General features: G+C 35.7%; 1 protein-coding gene across 1 annotated transcript in view; it reads left to right on the top strand.

The window, feature by feature from the left end:
* Positions 1-930: 930 nt before the first annotated feature.
* Positions 931-18,336, top strand: part of LOC124106465 (contactin-associated protein-like 3) — a gene marked incomplete at both ends in the record, with an annotated part of 93,931 nt that continues 76,525 nt past the window's right edge. The window contains 3 exon segments of the mRNA XM_046464071.1: positions 931-1,074; positions 12,078-12,336; positions 16,400-16,544. Of these exon segments, the coding sequence (XP_046320027.1) occupies positions 931-1,074; positions 12,078-12,336; positions 16,400-16,544 (548 nt within the window).

Raw genomic sequence — 18,336 nt, 5'->3', positions numbered from 1 at the left:
AAAATCTTGGCTACTATAAAGGTTGGCAAAGTCAAATGCCTTCATAGTAGGTGTCATGTCCACAGCCCCAATTGTACCAGGGCACAGTGGGGTAGGTTGTGGGAAAGCCAAAGAAAGTGTCCAGAGATAGCATGAAAGACATGTGATTTATTGGGAAACCCTCACAACAGATCAGTGCTACCTCCAAAAAGAGTTCAGTGTTGACGGGATTGCAGATAGCACTTTTGCCTTTCATGGTGCTTTGACAACTGGTGCCTCTGTTCCTCATGGCACTTTGTCCGGTGGTGGTGGCTGGACTATTAACACATATTCTTCTTTCCACAGTATGCTCAATCTATGCTGATCCCTACTCAGAGAGGGGTTTTATATCTTAGACTGCAGAAGCAGTGCATTCATCAGCATTAGCTGATTAGTTAGCATGTCTAACCAGCATCCTAAGGAGTACTGTCTGGGTGTACATGTAAGAAAATAGCTGTCTACAGTAGCACTTAGTAGCCCTACTTCCCATTTTGTGTAAGAGAAAGCCCAGTTCCTTTAAGATAATATATAACAGGACTTTCCAGCCCAGGCTTGCTCTCAGGGTTTCCTTAACTTGGCAAGGATTTTGGGAACAGAAAGGGGGCATTCAGTAACATGCAGTTTTACTCTTCCCCTTTTCTTTAGGGATGATACACTGGGATAAGTTGTTACACAGATCATCATGGAAATAAATATACAATATTCTCATCTAAAAATGATGACAAGAATCATATGACTAGAGAATTGAGTCTCTCTATAATAAAGACAATGATAAATCTGCATTTTAAAATTTTATTTGTAATTAATATGACAATATAATATGCAAAGCAAATTTGAAGATCATTAATGTTTTGAGCAGATAATCAGAAAATAATTAAATAATATTATTTATATCATTTTATTCTTTCTAAGATCAGCTTTGGAGGGATTCCTGGACTTGGAAAATCAGTGGTGTTCCCACATAAAAGCTTCAATGGGTGTTTTGAAAATCTCTTTTATAATGGAGTGGATATCATTGATTTGTCTAAGAAACACAAACCAGAGATACTCATCATGGTAAGAAAGTCCAAATGTGTGCTTTAGTAGAGAAAAGAGGTGCAATTTGTTTTGTTGATTCCGTTTTAAAATATATTTCTTCTAAAGGTACAAATCATACATATTTTTTGTTTATGTTTGATATAATTTTTCTATATATATGAAATGGATACATAATGTTACAAAAAATGAAATGAGATTATGTAACAGTTTTTAATACACTTTTTGTGGTAATAAGAATACTTAACATGAGATCCACTTTCTTAAGAAATTCTTAAGTGTGCAATAACGTATTAACTATAGGCAGATCTCTAGAATTTATTTGTCTTCCTTAACTGAAACTTACATGAGTTATGTGGCAAATCCCCATTTTCCTCTGCTCTTATTCCCTGGTAACTACCATTCTATTCTCTGCTTCTCTGAGTTTGACTGTTTTATATAACCCATTTAAGTGGAATCATGCAGTATATGTCCTTCTGCAAATGGCTTATTTCTCTTAGCATAATGTTCTCCTGGTTCATATATATATATATATATATATATATATATATATATATATATATATTGCTGCATATGGCAGGATTTCCTTTTAAAAGTTGAATAATATTCCAGTTTGTGTGTGTTTTCTATATCCACTCATCCTCTGATAGATGTTTATATTGTTTCTACATTTGGGCTATTGTGAATAATGGTAGTAAACATGGGAGTGAAAAATATTTTTGAGATCTTCATTTCAAATCTTTCAAATAAATACCCAGAAATGGGATTGCTGGATCATTTGGTAGTTGTAGTCTTCACCTTTTGAGGAACCTCCGCTTGACTTTCCCTAGTGACTGCATCATTTTATATTCCCACCAACATACTTGTTTTGCTGTTGAGTTTCTGGAGTTCCTTGTATGTTTTGGAAGTTAATCATTTGTCAGATATACAGTGGGTAAACCTCTTCCTCCACAGGTTACCTTTTCACTCCTGGTTGTTTCCTTTGTTCTACAGTACTGTTTTTAGTTTGAGGTACTCCCACTTGTCTATTTTTGCTTATATTATTGTATTTCTAGTGTCATAACCAAGAAATAATTGCCAAGGCCATGTCATAAAGCTTTCCCCTGTTTTGTCTTATGGTTTTGCAGTTCTTGGTCTTACATTTACTGTGCCTTTAATCTATTTTGAGTAGAGTTTTGCTTATGGTGCCCAACAGAGTCCAATATACAGTTTTCCCCACACCAATTATTGCAGAGACCATCCTTTCCCTGTGATATATTCTGGGCACTCTTGTGGAACATCGGGTGCCTTGTATATGTGTGGATTTATTTTTGGTTTTTATTCTGTTTCTTTTGTTGATATGTTTATCTTCATGCTCATACCATTATCTTTCAATTACTGTAACTTTAAAATATATATTGAAAACAAAATATATGATGTCTCCAGCTCTCTTCTTTTTTTTTCTCAAGATTGCTTTGGCTATATAGGATCTTCTATGGTTCTATATGAAATTTAGGGCTATTTTCTATTTCAATAAAAAATGCCATAGGGATTTTGGTAATGAATGGATTGACTCTGTATATTACTTTGTATAGTATTGCCATTTTAACAGTACTATTGTACCATTCATGAACATGACATGTTTCTCTGTCTTATTTATTTTATCTTTGTTTTGGAGTTTTCTATATACTCCAAGTTTTCATGTTTTCTTACCTTCTTAGTTAAGTTTATCCTCAGTGTTTTATTCTTCTTGATGGTACTGTAAATGAGAGTGCTTTCTTAATTTCTCTGTTTGTCAGCTTTCTGTCACTGTGACAATATACTTGTGATTATCAATTTATAAGGAAGAAAGGTTTATTTTGGCTCAGAGTTTCATAGGTTTCATTCTATGGTCACTGGACCATAGAGAGAACCAGGCTTGTAACACATGAGCCTTGAGGGAGCATTAGGACTCCAGCTTCTTCTTTTTGCTCTCTTTGCTTCCTAGCTGCCATGAGGTGAATAGGCCTCCTTGGTCATATGCTTTCACCATGATATACTTTCTCACAATAGGCCCAAAGCAGCAGAGTCAAGCAACCCATAGACTGAAATCTCTGAAACTGTGAGCCAAAATAAATCTTCCCTTCTTATGAGTTGATTGGTATTCTCTCACACTTAGTCAGAAAGCTAACACAGAAACACAACAGATTATTTTTGTGTTGATATTTTTTATCCTACAACTTCATTACTTTTTCTCATTAATTATAGTTTTTAAAAATATTTTTATTATTGATGAGCCTTTCTTCCTTCCTTCCTTCCTTCCTTCCTTTCTTCCTTTCTTCCTTTTGTGCTGAGAATCCAATGCCTCACACATGCTAGGCAAGTGCTCTACCACTGAGCCACAACCTCAGCCCTAATTACAATTTTTTAAATATTTAGTATCTTTTCTAAGGTGTCACCTGCAAAAAGTGATAACTTTACCTCTTCCTTTCCAATTCAGGTGCTTTTTGTTTCTTTATCTTGCCTAATTGCTGACTCTGGTTTTTATTAAGATGTTGACTATAAATGGTAGGGCATTCTTACTTTATTCTTCAAGGAAAAACTTTTATTTTTTTTCACCATTGAGCATATTAGCTGTAGGTTTTCTACATATGACTTTTATTATGTTGAGGTTATATCCTTCTATTCTTAATTGTTGGAGTTTTTAGCATGAAATGGTGTTGAATTTTCTCAAATGACTTCTGTGCATCAATTGAAATAATCAAGTGATTCTTTAAATCCTTTGTTCTATTTATTTAGTCTATTACATTAATTGATTTTCATATATTGACCCACCCTTACATCCCAAGAGTAAATCCCACTTAGTCATAATGTGTTATTCCTTTAATCATGTTGTTGAATTCAGTCCTCTTATATTTTGTTGTATATTTTTTCTGTGTTCATCAGAAGTATTATTTTCTGGTTTTGCTTTGTAAATCATCTATAATTTTAGTTGTAGGGGCATTGCTGGTCTCTGCATGAGTTTGGAAATGTTCTCTTCTATGTTTTTAAAAGAGTTTGAGAAGAATTGGCTTCAATTCTTTAAATATTTCTTTGGTGGGATATTTTAATCATCATTTCGGGATTCTTACTATTCTAGTTCCAGATCTATTGAGATTGCCTCTTTCTTCATCACTTGTTATTTTTTAAAAAATATTTAATTTTTTAGTTGTACACAATGCCTTTATTTTTATTTGTTTTTATGTAGTGCTGAGGATCGAACCCAGGGCCTCACGTGTGCTAGGCGAGTGCTCTACCGCTGAGCCACAACCCCACACCCTCATCACTTGTTATTAATAGGTTATACCTTTGTGGAAATTTATGCATTTCTTCTATGTCATCAAATTTGTTGGCATTTAATTGATCTTACAGTCTCTTAGTATCCTTTTAATTTGTGTGTTATCAGTTATAATGCCTTTTCTTTCATATCTGGTCTTATTTATTTCAGTTTTCCCTTTTATCTTGTGTAACTAAAACTGTGTGAATTTTCTCAATTTTTTTTTCAAAAAACCAACTCAATTTTATTAATTTTTCTATTCTTTCCTTCATTGGTTTATCTTCTAACCTTTATAATTTCGTTTCTTTGATGAGGTGGGTGGGCTTTGTTTCTTTGCCTAGTTCTTTGAGTTATAAAGTTTGGTTTTTGTTTTATATCTTCCTTCATTTTCAGAGTGGGCATGAATTATCATGTTCTATTCCATAAATTGTGACATGGAGTGTTCTCATGTTCATTTGTCTCGTGGTATTTTCTAATTCCTTTTTCTTTCTTTCTTTTTTTTAAAAAAATTATTTGTTTGTCTTTATGTGGTGCTGAGGATTGAACCCAGTGCCTCACACATGCCAGGCAAGTGCTCTGTCACTGAGCTACAGCCCCAGCCCTAATTCCTTTTTCAATGTATGCTTTGATGCACTGGATTATTCCAGAGACCTTTTATTACCAGGAGTGGCAGCACATGTTTTTAATTCTAATTCCTGAGGAGACTGAGGCAGGAGGATCAGAAGATCAAGGTCTGCTTGGGAAATTTAGCAAAATTTCCCAAAATAAAAATAAAATTGGGGGAAAAAAAAAGAAACAGTGGGCACGTAGCTTAGTGGTAAAGTGCATGCCTGCATGCCTTACATATATGGTGCCCTGGTTTCAGACCCCAGTACCAAAAACAAACAAACAAATAGAAAAAGGCATAGTGTTTAATTTTTACACATTTGTGAATTTTCCAGTTTTCCTTCACCTGTTGAATTCCAGTTTATTCCATAGTGATCAGAAAATAACTTTTTAATGAGTTTAGTCTTAAATTTGTTATGACTTGTTTTGTGACCTAGTATGTGATCTATCCTAGAGAAAGTTTCATATGTGTTTGAGAAGAATGTGTATTCTGCTATTGAGTAGAATTCACTGTGTATACAATTTGGTGTACATTGTTGTTCAAATATACTGTTTCTTTTTTTATTTTCTGTGGTGATGGTTCTATCCAGTTTTGGAAGTTGGACATTGAAGTATCCTACTATATTGAATTGCTTCAGTTGTGTCAATGTTTGCTTTATATATTTAGGTTCTCTGATGTTAGTACATTTATTTTTATAATTATCGTATCTTACTGGTGAATTGACACTTTTATTATTCTTTGATGTTATTAAAGTTTTGTCTCTGGTAATACTTTTTGACTCAAAATTTATTTTGGTTGATATATATTTAGCCACCCATGCTGTATTTTGGTTATAACTTGCATGGAATATTTTGTTGCATTACTTAACTCAGACTGTATCTGTTCTTATATGTAAACCTGAGTCTCTTGTAGAAACACATATTTGGATCTTGATTTTTCATCTGTTCAATCACTCTTGTGTCTTTTGGTTGAGGAATTTAATTTATTCATAGTAAAGCAATCATTAATGAGGAAGGTGAATATTTTTGCTTATAGCATTTCTAACACTAAATGTGTGTGGTATCTTTCCTTCTGATGCCAAATTTATGTTACCTTTTCTAACACCAGTTCTCCAATTCTTGGACACCAGCTGTGTGTCCTACAATTCAGAGCAATTCTGGTACTTGGTACTCCAAATTAGTGTCATACTCCATACTCTTAAGGAATCAGTCTTACAAGACTGTCCTTTCTTAAAATGACATTTGCAAGTACCCTGTCTCTGGGTTACCCATACTTTTGTCAAAGTTGCCTACAAAGTCATCACAGTTCCCCCAGTTCAGGTTCACTAATCTGCAAGAATAGCTCACAAAACTCTGGAAAACACTTTACTTGCTATCACTACTTTATTTTAAAAGTTACTCACTAATAAGCAGCCAGATGAGGTACTTAGGATAAATTATGGAAGAGTTCTAAACATAAGAGCTTTTGACATCATGGTTTAGGACACACTACATTCCTGACATTCCTGACACATGGATACTTGCATGCTCTCCAAACCCTTTGTTTAGTGATTTTTATGGATTTTTAAAAAAATATTTATTTTTTAATTGAAGTTAGACACAATACCTTTATTTAATTTATTTATTTTTATGTGGTGCTGAGGATCGAACCCAGGGCCTCACATATGCTAGGCGAGCACTCTACCGCTGAGCCACAACCCCAGCTCCTTTTTGGATGTTTTTTGACATTGATAGATAGAGTAAGCCAATAGCTCTTGGATTAATTTCAACCTTCATCTTTTCTTGCCTTCCTGGACCTCAAGTTATGCAGTGGAAATTTCCATGCCTCTAATGATTCCTTGGTCTTCCTGGCAACTAGCTCCGATCTTGCAGGTACATAGGAGTAGCACTCACTCAGTTACCAGACTTCTCTTGAGTGTACAGAAGGCACTTAGAGCTCAAGGATTATAGGAGCTATGTATCAGGAACCATACCAAATGTTTAATTTTTATTGTATCACAGAAAGAGGTTACTAGCATTTTGTTAAAGGTTTGCTACCTATCTTATATGTCTTTTGTCCTTGTTTTCCTTTTATACTGTCTTCCTTTTTTTAAATTTTTTTATGGTGAGATGCTTTGATTTCTTTCTTTATTTTCCATACCTTCATTGTGATTACAATTAGAATTAACTAAAATATTGTATAGTTATAACAGTCTACTTCAGCTAATCAACCTCAATTGCATATAAAAACTACATTATTAATTTTCTCCATAGACTTTATATTATTAATATCAAAATTTACATCATTTTGCATTGTGTAATCATGAAGATATTTTATATAATTGTTTTAAAAATTTTTGTCTTTAACTTTTATACTAGAATTGAAAAAGCAATTTCCACAGTACTGTTACAATGTTACATTATTCTGTACTTATTTATGTATTTACCTTTAGCAGCAAGTTTTATACTTCCATATGCATTGATGGTGCTTCTTAGCTTTGTTTTTTTTTCCAACTTGAAGAATTCTCTTTTTTAACATTTCTTGTAAGACTGATCTTGTAATAATAGACTTTTTCAGGTTTGTTTGGGTATATCGTTATGTCTCTTCAATTTTAAAGGACAGTTTTACCAAGTATTGTATTCTTGGTTGGCAGTTTTTACCTTTCTGCATTTTGAAATATTCCACTGCCTTTCAAAGTTTCTGCTGAAAAACCCAGTGACTGTCTTGGGGAAGTTCTCTTCTATGTGACATGTCCCTTTTCATTGGCTGTTCTCACAATTCTCTTTGTGTCTGAATTTTCACAATTTGATTGTAATGTCTCTCACTGTGGAATTGTTTTGTTCCTCTTATTTGGATTTCCTAAATGTAGATATTCCTTTTTTTTTCCAAATTTCAGAAGTTTTTTTTTCCATTATTTTTTTGAGTAAGTTTTTGTCTTTGTCTTTTCTTTCTTGGACATTCATAATTGTATATATTGGTTTATTCAATGGTGTCCTATAAGCCACTAAGATTTTTCTTTATTCTTTTTCACTTTTTTTTTCCTATTATGCCATTGACTGGCTTATATCAAATGACCTGTTTTCAAATCCAGTGATTCTTCTGCTTGATCTAGTATGATGTTTTGATGTAGATTGAATTTTTCTATTGAATTTTTTCATTTCAGTTACTGTTTTCTTTCAGGTCAAGAGTTCGTTTGGCTCATATGAATCTTTGCTAAAATTTCATTTTGTTCATGCATTTGTCTCCCAAGTTCATTTTGAACACTGCCAGGAAATTCATATGTTACGTGTCAGTAAAACTGGGGTCTTGGAGTTTTATCTTGTTCCTTTTGGACAGGCATGTTTTCCTAATTGTTCATTTTCCTTGTCTCTTAGTGTCAGTACCTGCACATTAGAACAAACAACCATCTTTTCCAGTCTTCATGAACAAGATTTGTATACAACAAGACCCTCAGTAGGAAGCCCTGCCAGGGACCTTTCAAACTCTCTGTATATGTGTCTTTGCTGGATTTATTTGCGTAAACTGCCAGTTAGGAGATTTGCCTGTTTCTTTTATCTTTTCTTTTTATCTTTCTTTCTTTAATTCACAATCTTTTGATGCTTCTATTTTCTGTCTGTGGTATCACTAGTTTTCTGATGCAGCAGCACACCAGGACTCCTTTGAGTTCTCAGAGGCACACAGACATCTAGATTATACCAGGTCTCATGAATGCTCTGAAAATGGTAAGACTGAAGCCAGTTCTGATATTTGGCATATGTTTCTTTCTCCTCTCTTCTTCCCAGAGATAAGCCAGACTCTGGGATTCTCAATGATTATTTTGTGCTGACCAGGAGAAGGGCTCTGGCAGATGACTGCATAGTAGTCCAACCTTTGCCTTTATTCTCAGTGGCCCGCATGCATCTAGAATATGCTGGGTCCCATCAGTGCTCTTAGACAGGTGAGATAAAGTCAGTCCCTTATACAGCCTCTGAAAATTTTGGAACATTGCATACTTGATCCAGCTCTTTCCTTCCAAAGAGAAGCTGAGATTTTGTGATTTCTTTACCCACTTTATCATACAATGAAGACAGGTTGTGATAATTACTTACATGATAGTCTAATCTGCCACCTTTTCCCCCAATGGCTAACAGGTATCTAAAAAATGTGCCAGGTCCAATCAGTGCTCCAGGAAAAACAAGATATAAGCCAGTCTCTCTGGCAGCCCCTGAAAAAGTTGGAAACTTACACATACAGTCCAATCCTTTTTCTCTTCAGGAACTGGAATTTGGTAGTTTTTAACCTTCTTCTTTTTCTGCTCTACTGAAGTTGAGAGTCTATAGCAGGTGCTTGCTTGCTCGTCCAAGCTGCCACCTTTGTTCTCAATGTCTCCTAGATTTCCACAGCATGCCAGCTTCTAACTTGCTTCAAGATAGGTGAGAAGGAACCAGTCTGTTGGGCAGAAGCCTATCCCTGGAAAATTTGGAGTGTTGTACACAAAATCCATCTCTTTCCCTCCCCATGAAGAACCTGGGATTTGGGGGTTTCAGCAGTGCACTCTGTGCTGAGCCCTGGGGAGGTACCATAAGGAGTACCTGCTTGATAGATATCTTCCGTACTGCTCTTTTTGTTCTCATCCAGGGTCCCTTCTTTTCAGGGTTCAGATTCAGGTAAGAAGTAAACCAGTCCCTTGGGAAACCCTCAAGAAAGTCAGAAAATTGGACTTGGATGTACAGATCAGACCCTTCCTTCCTCCCTGGGAAGAAGCTAAGTGCTGCAGGTTCCTAGCGCTCTTTTGGCACTGTGTTGGGAAAGGGATTATGTTGTGAGGGTTTTATGGATTTTGCTACCAGCTTCAATGTAGTTAGTTTCATGCTTCTCTCATGAGAAATCTGGTTTTTGATTTTTCACAAAGGGAGTCTATCTCTGTGTCTTTGCATCTTTGTGTCTTGGGGAGGCGAGAAGGAAAGGCCAGAACTTCCCATACCATTTCTCTGAGGTCACCTCCCAGTTTTTCTTTCTGCTTAGCTTTTTTTGCTTTCCTTCTGCCTTCTCCCTGAAGAGCTGCATTTCCTCCCAACACTGTCATGTTACTGGGCTAGTTTACCTGCCTTATTGCATCCAGCACGATCAAATCCCAGGTAGATATGTCACAGGCTCATATTTACACACATGTTTATTAATACTTACCAATCTGAATTTGGCAGTATTTACAAATATGTTTCTCTGCATCTTTTGACTCAGTAACACATTTTGGGAAATTTTCTTGAGTTACAATATATAGTTCCATTTTATAATGGTTATGTAATATTCCATTATGAAACTGTTTCATTATTTTCTTCTTTTTCCTATTGAGGGTAAGTTATCTTATTTCTACTTTTTCCCACTACAGATATTTGCACATGTTTTCAGATATTGAGGCTTTTATTTTGATGGGATAAAGTTTCTAGAGTAGAATTTCATAGCCAAAAGATTTCTCATAGTTTTAAGTTTGAATAAATGTCACATTGCTTTCCTCATATTGTAAGAATATAATTTACCCACAGAATGTGACAATGCTTACCAATCATGTCCCAGCCAGCCATGTGTGTTAAGCACCATTTAGACTTTGCCAGCTCAGTGGAGTGAAGGAATGTCTCTTTCCTAGTTCATGCTTATCTGACTATTGGCAAATTAATCTTTGGGCATATTTATTGTCCATTTGGATTAGCTTTTCTGATCATTGTTCATTTTTATTTTTTAAGTTTTTTTACATTTTCTTCTCAGAGGATTATATTTGATAGATAACCTTACTTTTCAGATTTATCAATTTTCCATTTAATATTTTAGGATACACTGAGTATATATATATATATATATATATATATATATATATATATATATATATATATAGTATGTGTGTGTGTATTTATTTATTTATGGTCAATATACCTGTGTATTTCTTCATAGCATTGGAGTGTTCTGTCTTTGGTATGCTTCTAAAATGACAGAATCTATATAGTCTCATGGATTTTATTGCAAAATTTTAAATTAGATATCTTTATTTAAAGTCTTTGGTTAACTGAAATGTATTCTTTATGTGATATAAGATATAGACACATTTTTATATTATACCTCTGGATACCCATTTGTTCCTGTGCTGCTTGCTAATACAACTTTCTCCACAATGAGTTGAATCCTAATCTTCAGAACATACTAACTGTGCATATGTTCTCTTTTTGTGGCTTAATTATTCTGTACATTAGTTTGTCTAATTGTCTATACCAGTGCCACATTGACTAAATTTGGTGATTTGGTAGTATGTTTTGGTATCTGGTAAGTTTTATCTAACTGTTTTTCTTTGAATGATACATTTTGGATAGGAAGGGCAATTTTGAGACATGTATTCTTCCATGTGAAATTTGTGAAAATATATGTAATTCCGGGGGAAAAACTCTTCTTGTTTTTATTTTATTTGAATTAAATTTTTTATTCTGAAACACTCTGAATAAAAATAAATTTGGTCCTTAGAACAAGAGAGATAATCCAGAGATTAAAAACCCCCTCTAAAACATAAATACATGAAACAAAAGCATCTTATAAGACAGATCATACCTCAGCTGGAGCAACTAAGTGGCAATGTGGCCTAAGGGTCTGTGAATGCTTCTGAGAGGAGGCCAACATGCCTCTTGGGACATCTGACCTATCAACTTTTTCTCAAGATAAATAGAAGCACATGTCCTACGTGAGATGTAGAACCTGTGGTCGGAGCGACCCCATTATTAGCATATTTATAGAATCAGTACAAGAAAGGAACAGTTCTTGGAGTAGGTGATCCTCAATGCCATCTTCCCATTGGGTAAGGTTATCTGGACAACTCGGGGAAGGAAAGTTGACTCATCTATTATCCCAGTTCAGCATAGGGATGGAGTGAATGTGGCTTGAGACTCTCTTATAGATGCGGAAGAAACAGGGAGGATGGAATTTTCCTAAGATTCAGACTGAGAAATAGGTTCAGTTATAACAGTGCCTTGATTTGAAGGACCTATCTCGGAAATATCATGGATTTTTGATGGGATAGCCTAATTTTTAAAGTCTGAATGTGTTAGAAGATGTATCAGAAGCTTTAAATCTTTGAAAGTAAATTGTTAATGTATTGCAAGTGCCACCACCACACCTTCCTAATATCCTCCTTTACTGTATTCACAGGGAAATGTGTCCTTCTGTTCACATCCTCAAACTGTCCCTGTGACTTTTCTGAGCTCAAGGAGTTATTTGGCTCTGCCACACCCCACTGGAGGGAACTCAATAGCTGTCACTTTCCAATTTCGAACATGGAACCGAGCAGGGCTATTGCTGAAAAGTCAGATTCTACACTGGTCAGGGGCTCTTGTCCTTGTTCTTAGTGATGGAAAACTCAAGCTGAGCCTCTGCCCACCTGGCCAGCCAGTGAGAGCCGTCATAGCAGGTGAGACATCACAGTGCCTTTGTATAGCCATCAACATCCTTACCCATAAGCCTGAGAGCAGTCATTTTTGAATGAATAAAAAATTGAAACAATGAGATATTCATAATCTCAGTAGAACTAACTACAGATTCTATTTTCCTTTTTAAATGGGAAACTCTACGTTGCTCATGGGTGAGTCAATGTGACATAAGTCTGTTTACATGAAAGTATAATTGTTACAGAGTTTAAAATGTGACTTTTATTATCTTAATTTGAGGGTTGGCAATCAGAGGTAAACTTGAAACACTAGAAAGCATTAGCCTGATCCTAGATAGTCTTGAGAAAATGGTTGGATCTCTTTTAACTGTCTTTCACACCCACACACTCTCTGATCATCAAAATACAGACAGTCTGGGACTTAGAATAGTTTGACATAATATTTTTCAACTTTACAATGGTGCAAAACCCATATTCATTTCGTAGAAATCATGCTTTGAACTTATAATTTTGACCTCCCTTGCCAGTCAGGTATATGGCAGATGCTCTCTCAGTGCTGGCAGCAGCAGCCAGCCATGTTACCTAGGGAGTCTTGTTATCACAGAGGCCAACAACCAACAATGTGCAGTGTTCTGTGAGGCCAGTGGGTTTTTTGGATACAGGCATTTGATAAATTAAATGAGATATTCAACACTTTATTATAAAAATGGGTTTTATCTTATTTTTTTCAAGTATAAGCTAAAGTATGTTCTTAGCATGCTTAACATAGGCCAGTGTAAGTTATGATGTTTTGTAGGTTAATTAGGTTTGTTAAAAGAATTTTTGGCTGTGATATTTTCAACTTAAGATGGGTTTATTGGGAGGTAATTCCATAGTAATTTGAGGAGTGTCTATAATTTAAGTTATATTTTTTCCCCTTCTGTCAGAGCAGCTACCTTGGGTAGAGGCTACATGTTGTGGAGTAAACCTCCTATAACTTGTAGAGAATATCATCTTTGAACATTAGGGACCATTTTGCATATGAGAATTAATGATGGTTTAAACTCAGCTGGAGCTGAGAATATGTCACTCCATGAATGTTGAATATGGAAGGGATATTTTGCTTAGGGTCTGAAAAGCTGGGAGTGAAAATAAAATTTTTCTTTCTTTTTATAAACCAAAAATTATTGACCACCAGCATACTGAATTTCCTTGTGAGCTGAACTGAGAGCATTAATTCAGTTAGTGACCCGAATCCTGGTTTGTTTAACATTACAATCTGTATGCAATAGTAGCTGGAACTGTTTATATTTTTTACATGGAGATATAGGTTACCCCCATATGTATATATGTATGCACACACACACACACACACACACACACACATATTAATTGAACTTTTTTTGTTAGCCAGAACCCTTTTTCTTTTCTTTTCTTTTCTTTTCTTTTTTTTTTTTTTTGTGTGTGTGTGGGTGGGGTGTCAGAGACTGTGAACCCAGGGCCTTGCACATTGCCATACCACAATTTTTAAGTTAGAATCGTTACATGGAAAGACCACAAGAGTCCCCCCCCCCATTTTGGTTTGTTCTCCTAGTTCTAGGATTATGGAATTTCTTTCAGAATTCTGTTTCAGAGTTAATTTCATCAAATATGTTTTAGCATCTTAGCAAAATCCTCTATCTTCTTGTTTACAGATGTTCTCACTTTCTAGAGCAGGATCTATGACTTTTGGGGTCATGTTAGAAACATGACCTACATAAGAGAATTATGAGTCCCCAAAACCAAGTCACTAGTGGGAGATCAAGCAGAAGGAAAAAGCTGGTTTCTAGAGCATTTTCAGGAGTTGGATTTATGTGCTCATTTGGGCAAGGAATACTAAAATATAATAATTATATGTAAGACTGAACTTCAGCAGGAAGAAAGACCACATTTTATTTGGAGATTACATGTCCACTGGGCTACAAAATGACTTCTGATTCCTGCAGGTTGATTTTTATCCTTAAAAAGCTGTGACTAGTCTGTACCTTTATAATTTATTAGATACATTAGTTAACTATGGGACCTCCCTCAGGTGATAAGATTAGACTCAAGCAGGTTTCATAGCATCCTAGAAATCAAGCATTCACTAATTTGTTGTTTTTAAGTGAATTAAACTTTGTCTCTGGGATCTTCTTATTTCTACAAGACAATTCCTAAAGATCTCAATTAATCACTCTTCCCTTCAGGGAAATGTGCATCTGCCCCCTGAAGTAACCTCTTGTCCATTAATGTCAGACTTGGTCAAGTGACACATTTTGGTAAATGGATTCTAAGTGGAAGTGACATTGACACATTGCAGTAGGAGCTTTAAGAGCCATAGCAAAACTCTGCCAAGTATTTTCTTCTCTAAGCCATGAAGAACTGCAGGCCATGCATTCATACTTGGTCTTAGGTGAAAAGATCACGTGCCACAGAATGGATGCAGATCTGCTGCTTGGAACCACAGACAGATGAACCTTAGTTTGTTAGTCACTGACACATGGGTTGTTTGCTGCCACAAAATACTCTAGTGGAAGCTAATAAAAATTGCACTGGGCAATGTCCTGGGATGCTTGCTGTTCACTGATTGATCTCCCGCATGCCAGTATGAATTTTCATCATAAAGCCTTGTAATGGAGCCAGCAGGAGATAATTCCATCATGCTCAGTTGGTTGCCAGTCCATGACTCCACCACCCTCTGTTCCATCATCTTAAAGAAGATTAGATAGTTCATTTTAGGATGCAAGAGACTGACTGCTTGAGCAAGAACTAATATTTGTATTTAAAAAATAAAACTATAGTTATAGGTGAATATACTGTAGCAAATTTGGAAAAGAGAAAATGTAAAAGTGACATAAAATGAAAACATAGTTTTCTCACCCAAATATGTAATTTTTAAGAATACTTCTGCCAGCTGCCAGATGTGGTAGCCCAGGCCTGTAATCCCAGAAGCTTGGGAGGCTGAGGAAGGAGGATTGCAATTTCAAAGCCATCCTCGGTAACTTATCAAGGCTGTAAGCACCTTAACAAGAATCTGTCTCAAAATAAAATATTTTTAAAAAAGGGCTGGGGATGTTGCTCTGTGGTTCAGTGCCCCCAGGTTCAATCTCTGGTAACAACAAAAAAGAATATATCTGCCAACTTTTTTTGCATGTTTATATAAAACTTAAACACATCCACATATACCACATACATTTTAATGTAATGCTTTTTTAGCTTTACATTTTATTTTTATGAATATCTGTGCCTAATTAGTGCCTAAATTAGTATTTTTGTGAATGTTTGATTTGTTTATTATACCTGAGCATATCATTTTGTTTAAATTGTCTACTAAGATTATAAAAATTAACAATACATGCATGTAAGAAACATTTTTAATTTGAAATCTTGGATAATATCTGTACTTCTCAATAGCTAAAGATATTATTTAACTAGATGAGACTTAACTATGCCCTGTGTTCTGTCATTGGAAATGTTTTCTCATCACAGGATAGTTCAAGGTCAGTTGTGGAAAATGTATTCCACAAAAGCCCTAGATAGAAGAAAGTACTCCTGTCTCCTGGTGTAGAATGCAGGACTGCCTGCTCTGTGTCTTTATCCCTTTTATTCTGATTTCTTTTTCTTCCCCTTCCCCCATACTTATCTGACTTAAAGAGTGATGAGAAAGTGAAAAACAGGGCTGGCAATGGGTATATAAACCATAATATTCCCAAATGAACAGAATAATTTTTGTTAGAACATAATAAGAACCAAACAAACCAGTCCGTAACCGGCCAACCAGAGACAAAGTCTCCCTCGAATCCCTAACCCAACTCAACAAGCCACTGTCCAAGCTGACATGGACAATCCCTTCCTCTTGAGCAGGCTACAGGCTTACCTAATCACCTTCTCAGGATCTCCTACCAAAGCTCAAATCATTCCTCAGCCTTTCCCTGTCTCCATTTGAGATCTCACACAGAAAAACAACCCGGGGCACTTGAGGTGGAATGTGGTGGTCTTTGACAAGCAGACTTGCCATTGTCTGCATCTACTGTTTTCAGGCACTGGTCCTGTACTGGGGTCCCTTATAACCCACTTTGTTTACCTCCAGGTGATGGATTAAATGATGGTCAGTGGCATTCTGTGTCCTTGTCTGCTAATGGGAATCATTTGAGCCTGAAGGTGGACAATGATGTATCCTCTGCTGCCCATTCCCTGCGTGGGCAGATTCATTCTGCTAATAACTATTATTGGGGGTAAGTAAAAGGCACAGGCTATATTAATCAAACCTTATTTGTGTCTTCCACATTCCAAGGTGACTGGTATTGCTAAATGAAAACTGATATTTTAGAATGATTTTTCTCTTTCAGTGATAGTCAGCTGGGAATTTTGATGGACAAAGACAATAAATTGTAGCCTAAAATGCAAGTCTACTCATTGATCTTATTTAAATGTGCACTAATGTGATTGATTTTAAATAGGACTTCCTCTTGGGAGTTGTTCTCAACTACAGCTGCACGTGGCAATCTACTGGAAAGCTTCAAAAATGCTGGTGCAGGGCTGGGGTCATGCCACAGTGGTAGAGCACTTGCCTAGCATGTGTGAGACACTGGGTTCCATTCTCAGCACCACATATAAATAAATAAAATAATAGGTCCATCAACAACTAAAAAAAACATGATGGTGCTGAGTTAACTAATCTTGTGTCCTGAGTTTTTTAAATGCCCTTCAGGTGATTTTAATGTGAAGACAATGTGGAGCATCCTTGTTGTCTATTTCTAACCCTTATCACAAGGAATTTCCCTAATCCCCAAAGGCTGTTACAACCTTTCGTTTTGATTTCATTTGTCAACATTATTACTGCATAGTTGCTTTATTCTGACTGCTGGCTCCTCCTCTCCCTGGAATGTTTCTTCAGCAACACCTGAAAGCTTGCTGGAAATGCTGACTCATTGCCCCTCACCTTCTGCATCATGATCTGCATGTGACCAAGATCCCAGGTGGTCTTCAGTACTTTAGAGTTTAAGAAGCCATCTATATGGAAGGGCACTATTACGTACAATAGAGCAAGATATTGTCTATTAATTTTTCTACTCTTGTTTAGCAATGCATTTTACCAAGACAACACCAGGACATATCCTCTGGGCTCCAGTAAATGGAGCATTTGCTTGCTGAATGGGTCTTCGATTTAGTTCATCCAGGATCCCTTCAGCCAGCAAGAGAGTGCCTCTGAGGGTAATGAATCTCTATCCCTGGGGTAGTCAAGTGAAAAATTTTTGCCACTAGATGCTTGGACCTGTCAATAGTAAGAGTTATTTCTAACCTTGGCTTAATGCCTTTCTTGATATTATTCCTGTTTTGCATTTTATAGTTGTTCCTTTCTAAAATAAGATTGGAATCATGATGGAGATAGCTTTCCAGCCCAAAAAGAAAATATAAAACCCTCTCTAAGAATTGACAATGGAAATACAAACCATGAATCCAGTTGTTTAATCTTTCAAGTTTCCTAGAGCAACCATGACTGCAAGAGGTAAAATAGTGTCAACACCCTTAAACATTGGACTGTGTACTTTTCTTGTTTGCTAAATATGGTACATTTCTGATCCTGAGAGGGTTTTACAAGATGTTTGCTATTTATGAAAGATTTTATAGCTCTGCAGAGAAACAAATTCCTTCAATACCAAAATGAGAATTTATACAAGAACTATAATTCAAAGGGTAAAAGATTCTGAAGCACTAAAAGGGATAGGAAACAAAATCCTGGCTGTATTGTTTAATGATACAAAATAAAGTACACTGGAGAAAAATGCTTTCAGATCACAGAATCATCTTTCATATTTTAACACATATTCAGAATATGCAATGCACAGAGCCATGAGCATAAGTACTTTCCATAAATATTTACACACTGATGTGATATGAATTGTTACTGGGAAATAGACCACATTCACACATTTATACAGCATTACTAATATTTCTTAAAAGCCTATAGAATGCAACATTATAGTATTTTTGAAGCTTCTCTTACTTCCTTCAAACTCATCTCCC

This window comes from Marmota monax, unplaced genomic scaffold (genome assembly GCF_021218885.2).
Source record: "Marmota monax isolate L192 unplaced genomic scaffold, Marmota_monax_Labrador192_F-V1.1 WCK01_AAM20220418_F8-fsc01040, whole genome shotgun sequence".
Classification (NCBI taxonomy): Eukaryota; Metazoa; Chordata; class Mammalia; order Rodentia; family Sciuridae; genus Marmota; species Marmota monax.
The sequence above is the reverse complement of the archived record's forward strand: the minus strand, read 5'-3'. Positions and strand labels throughout refer to the sequence as shown.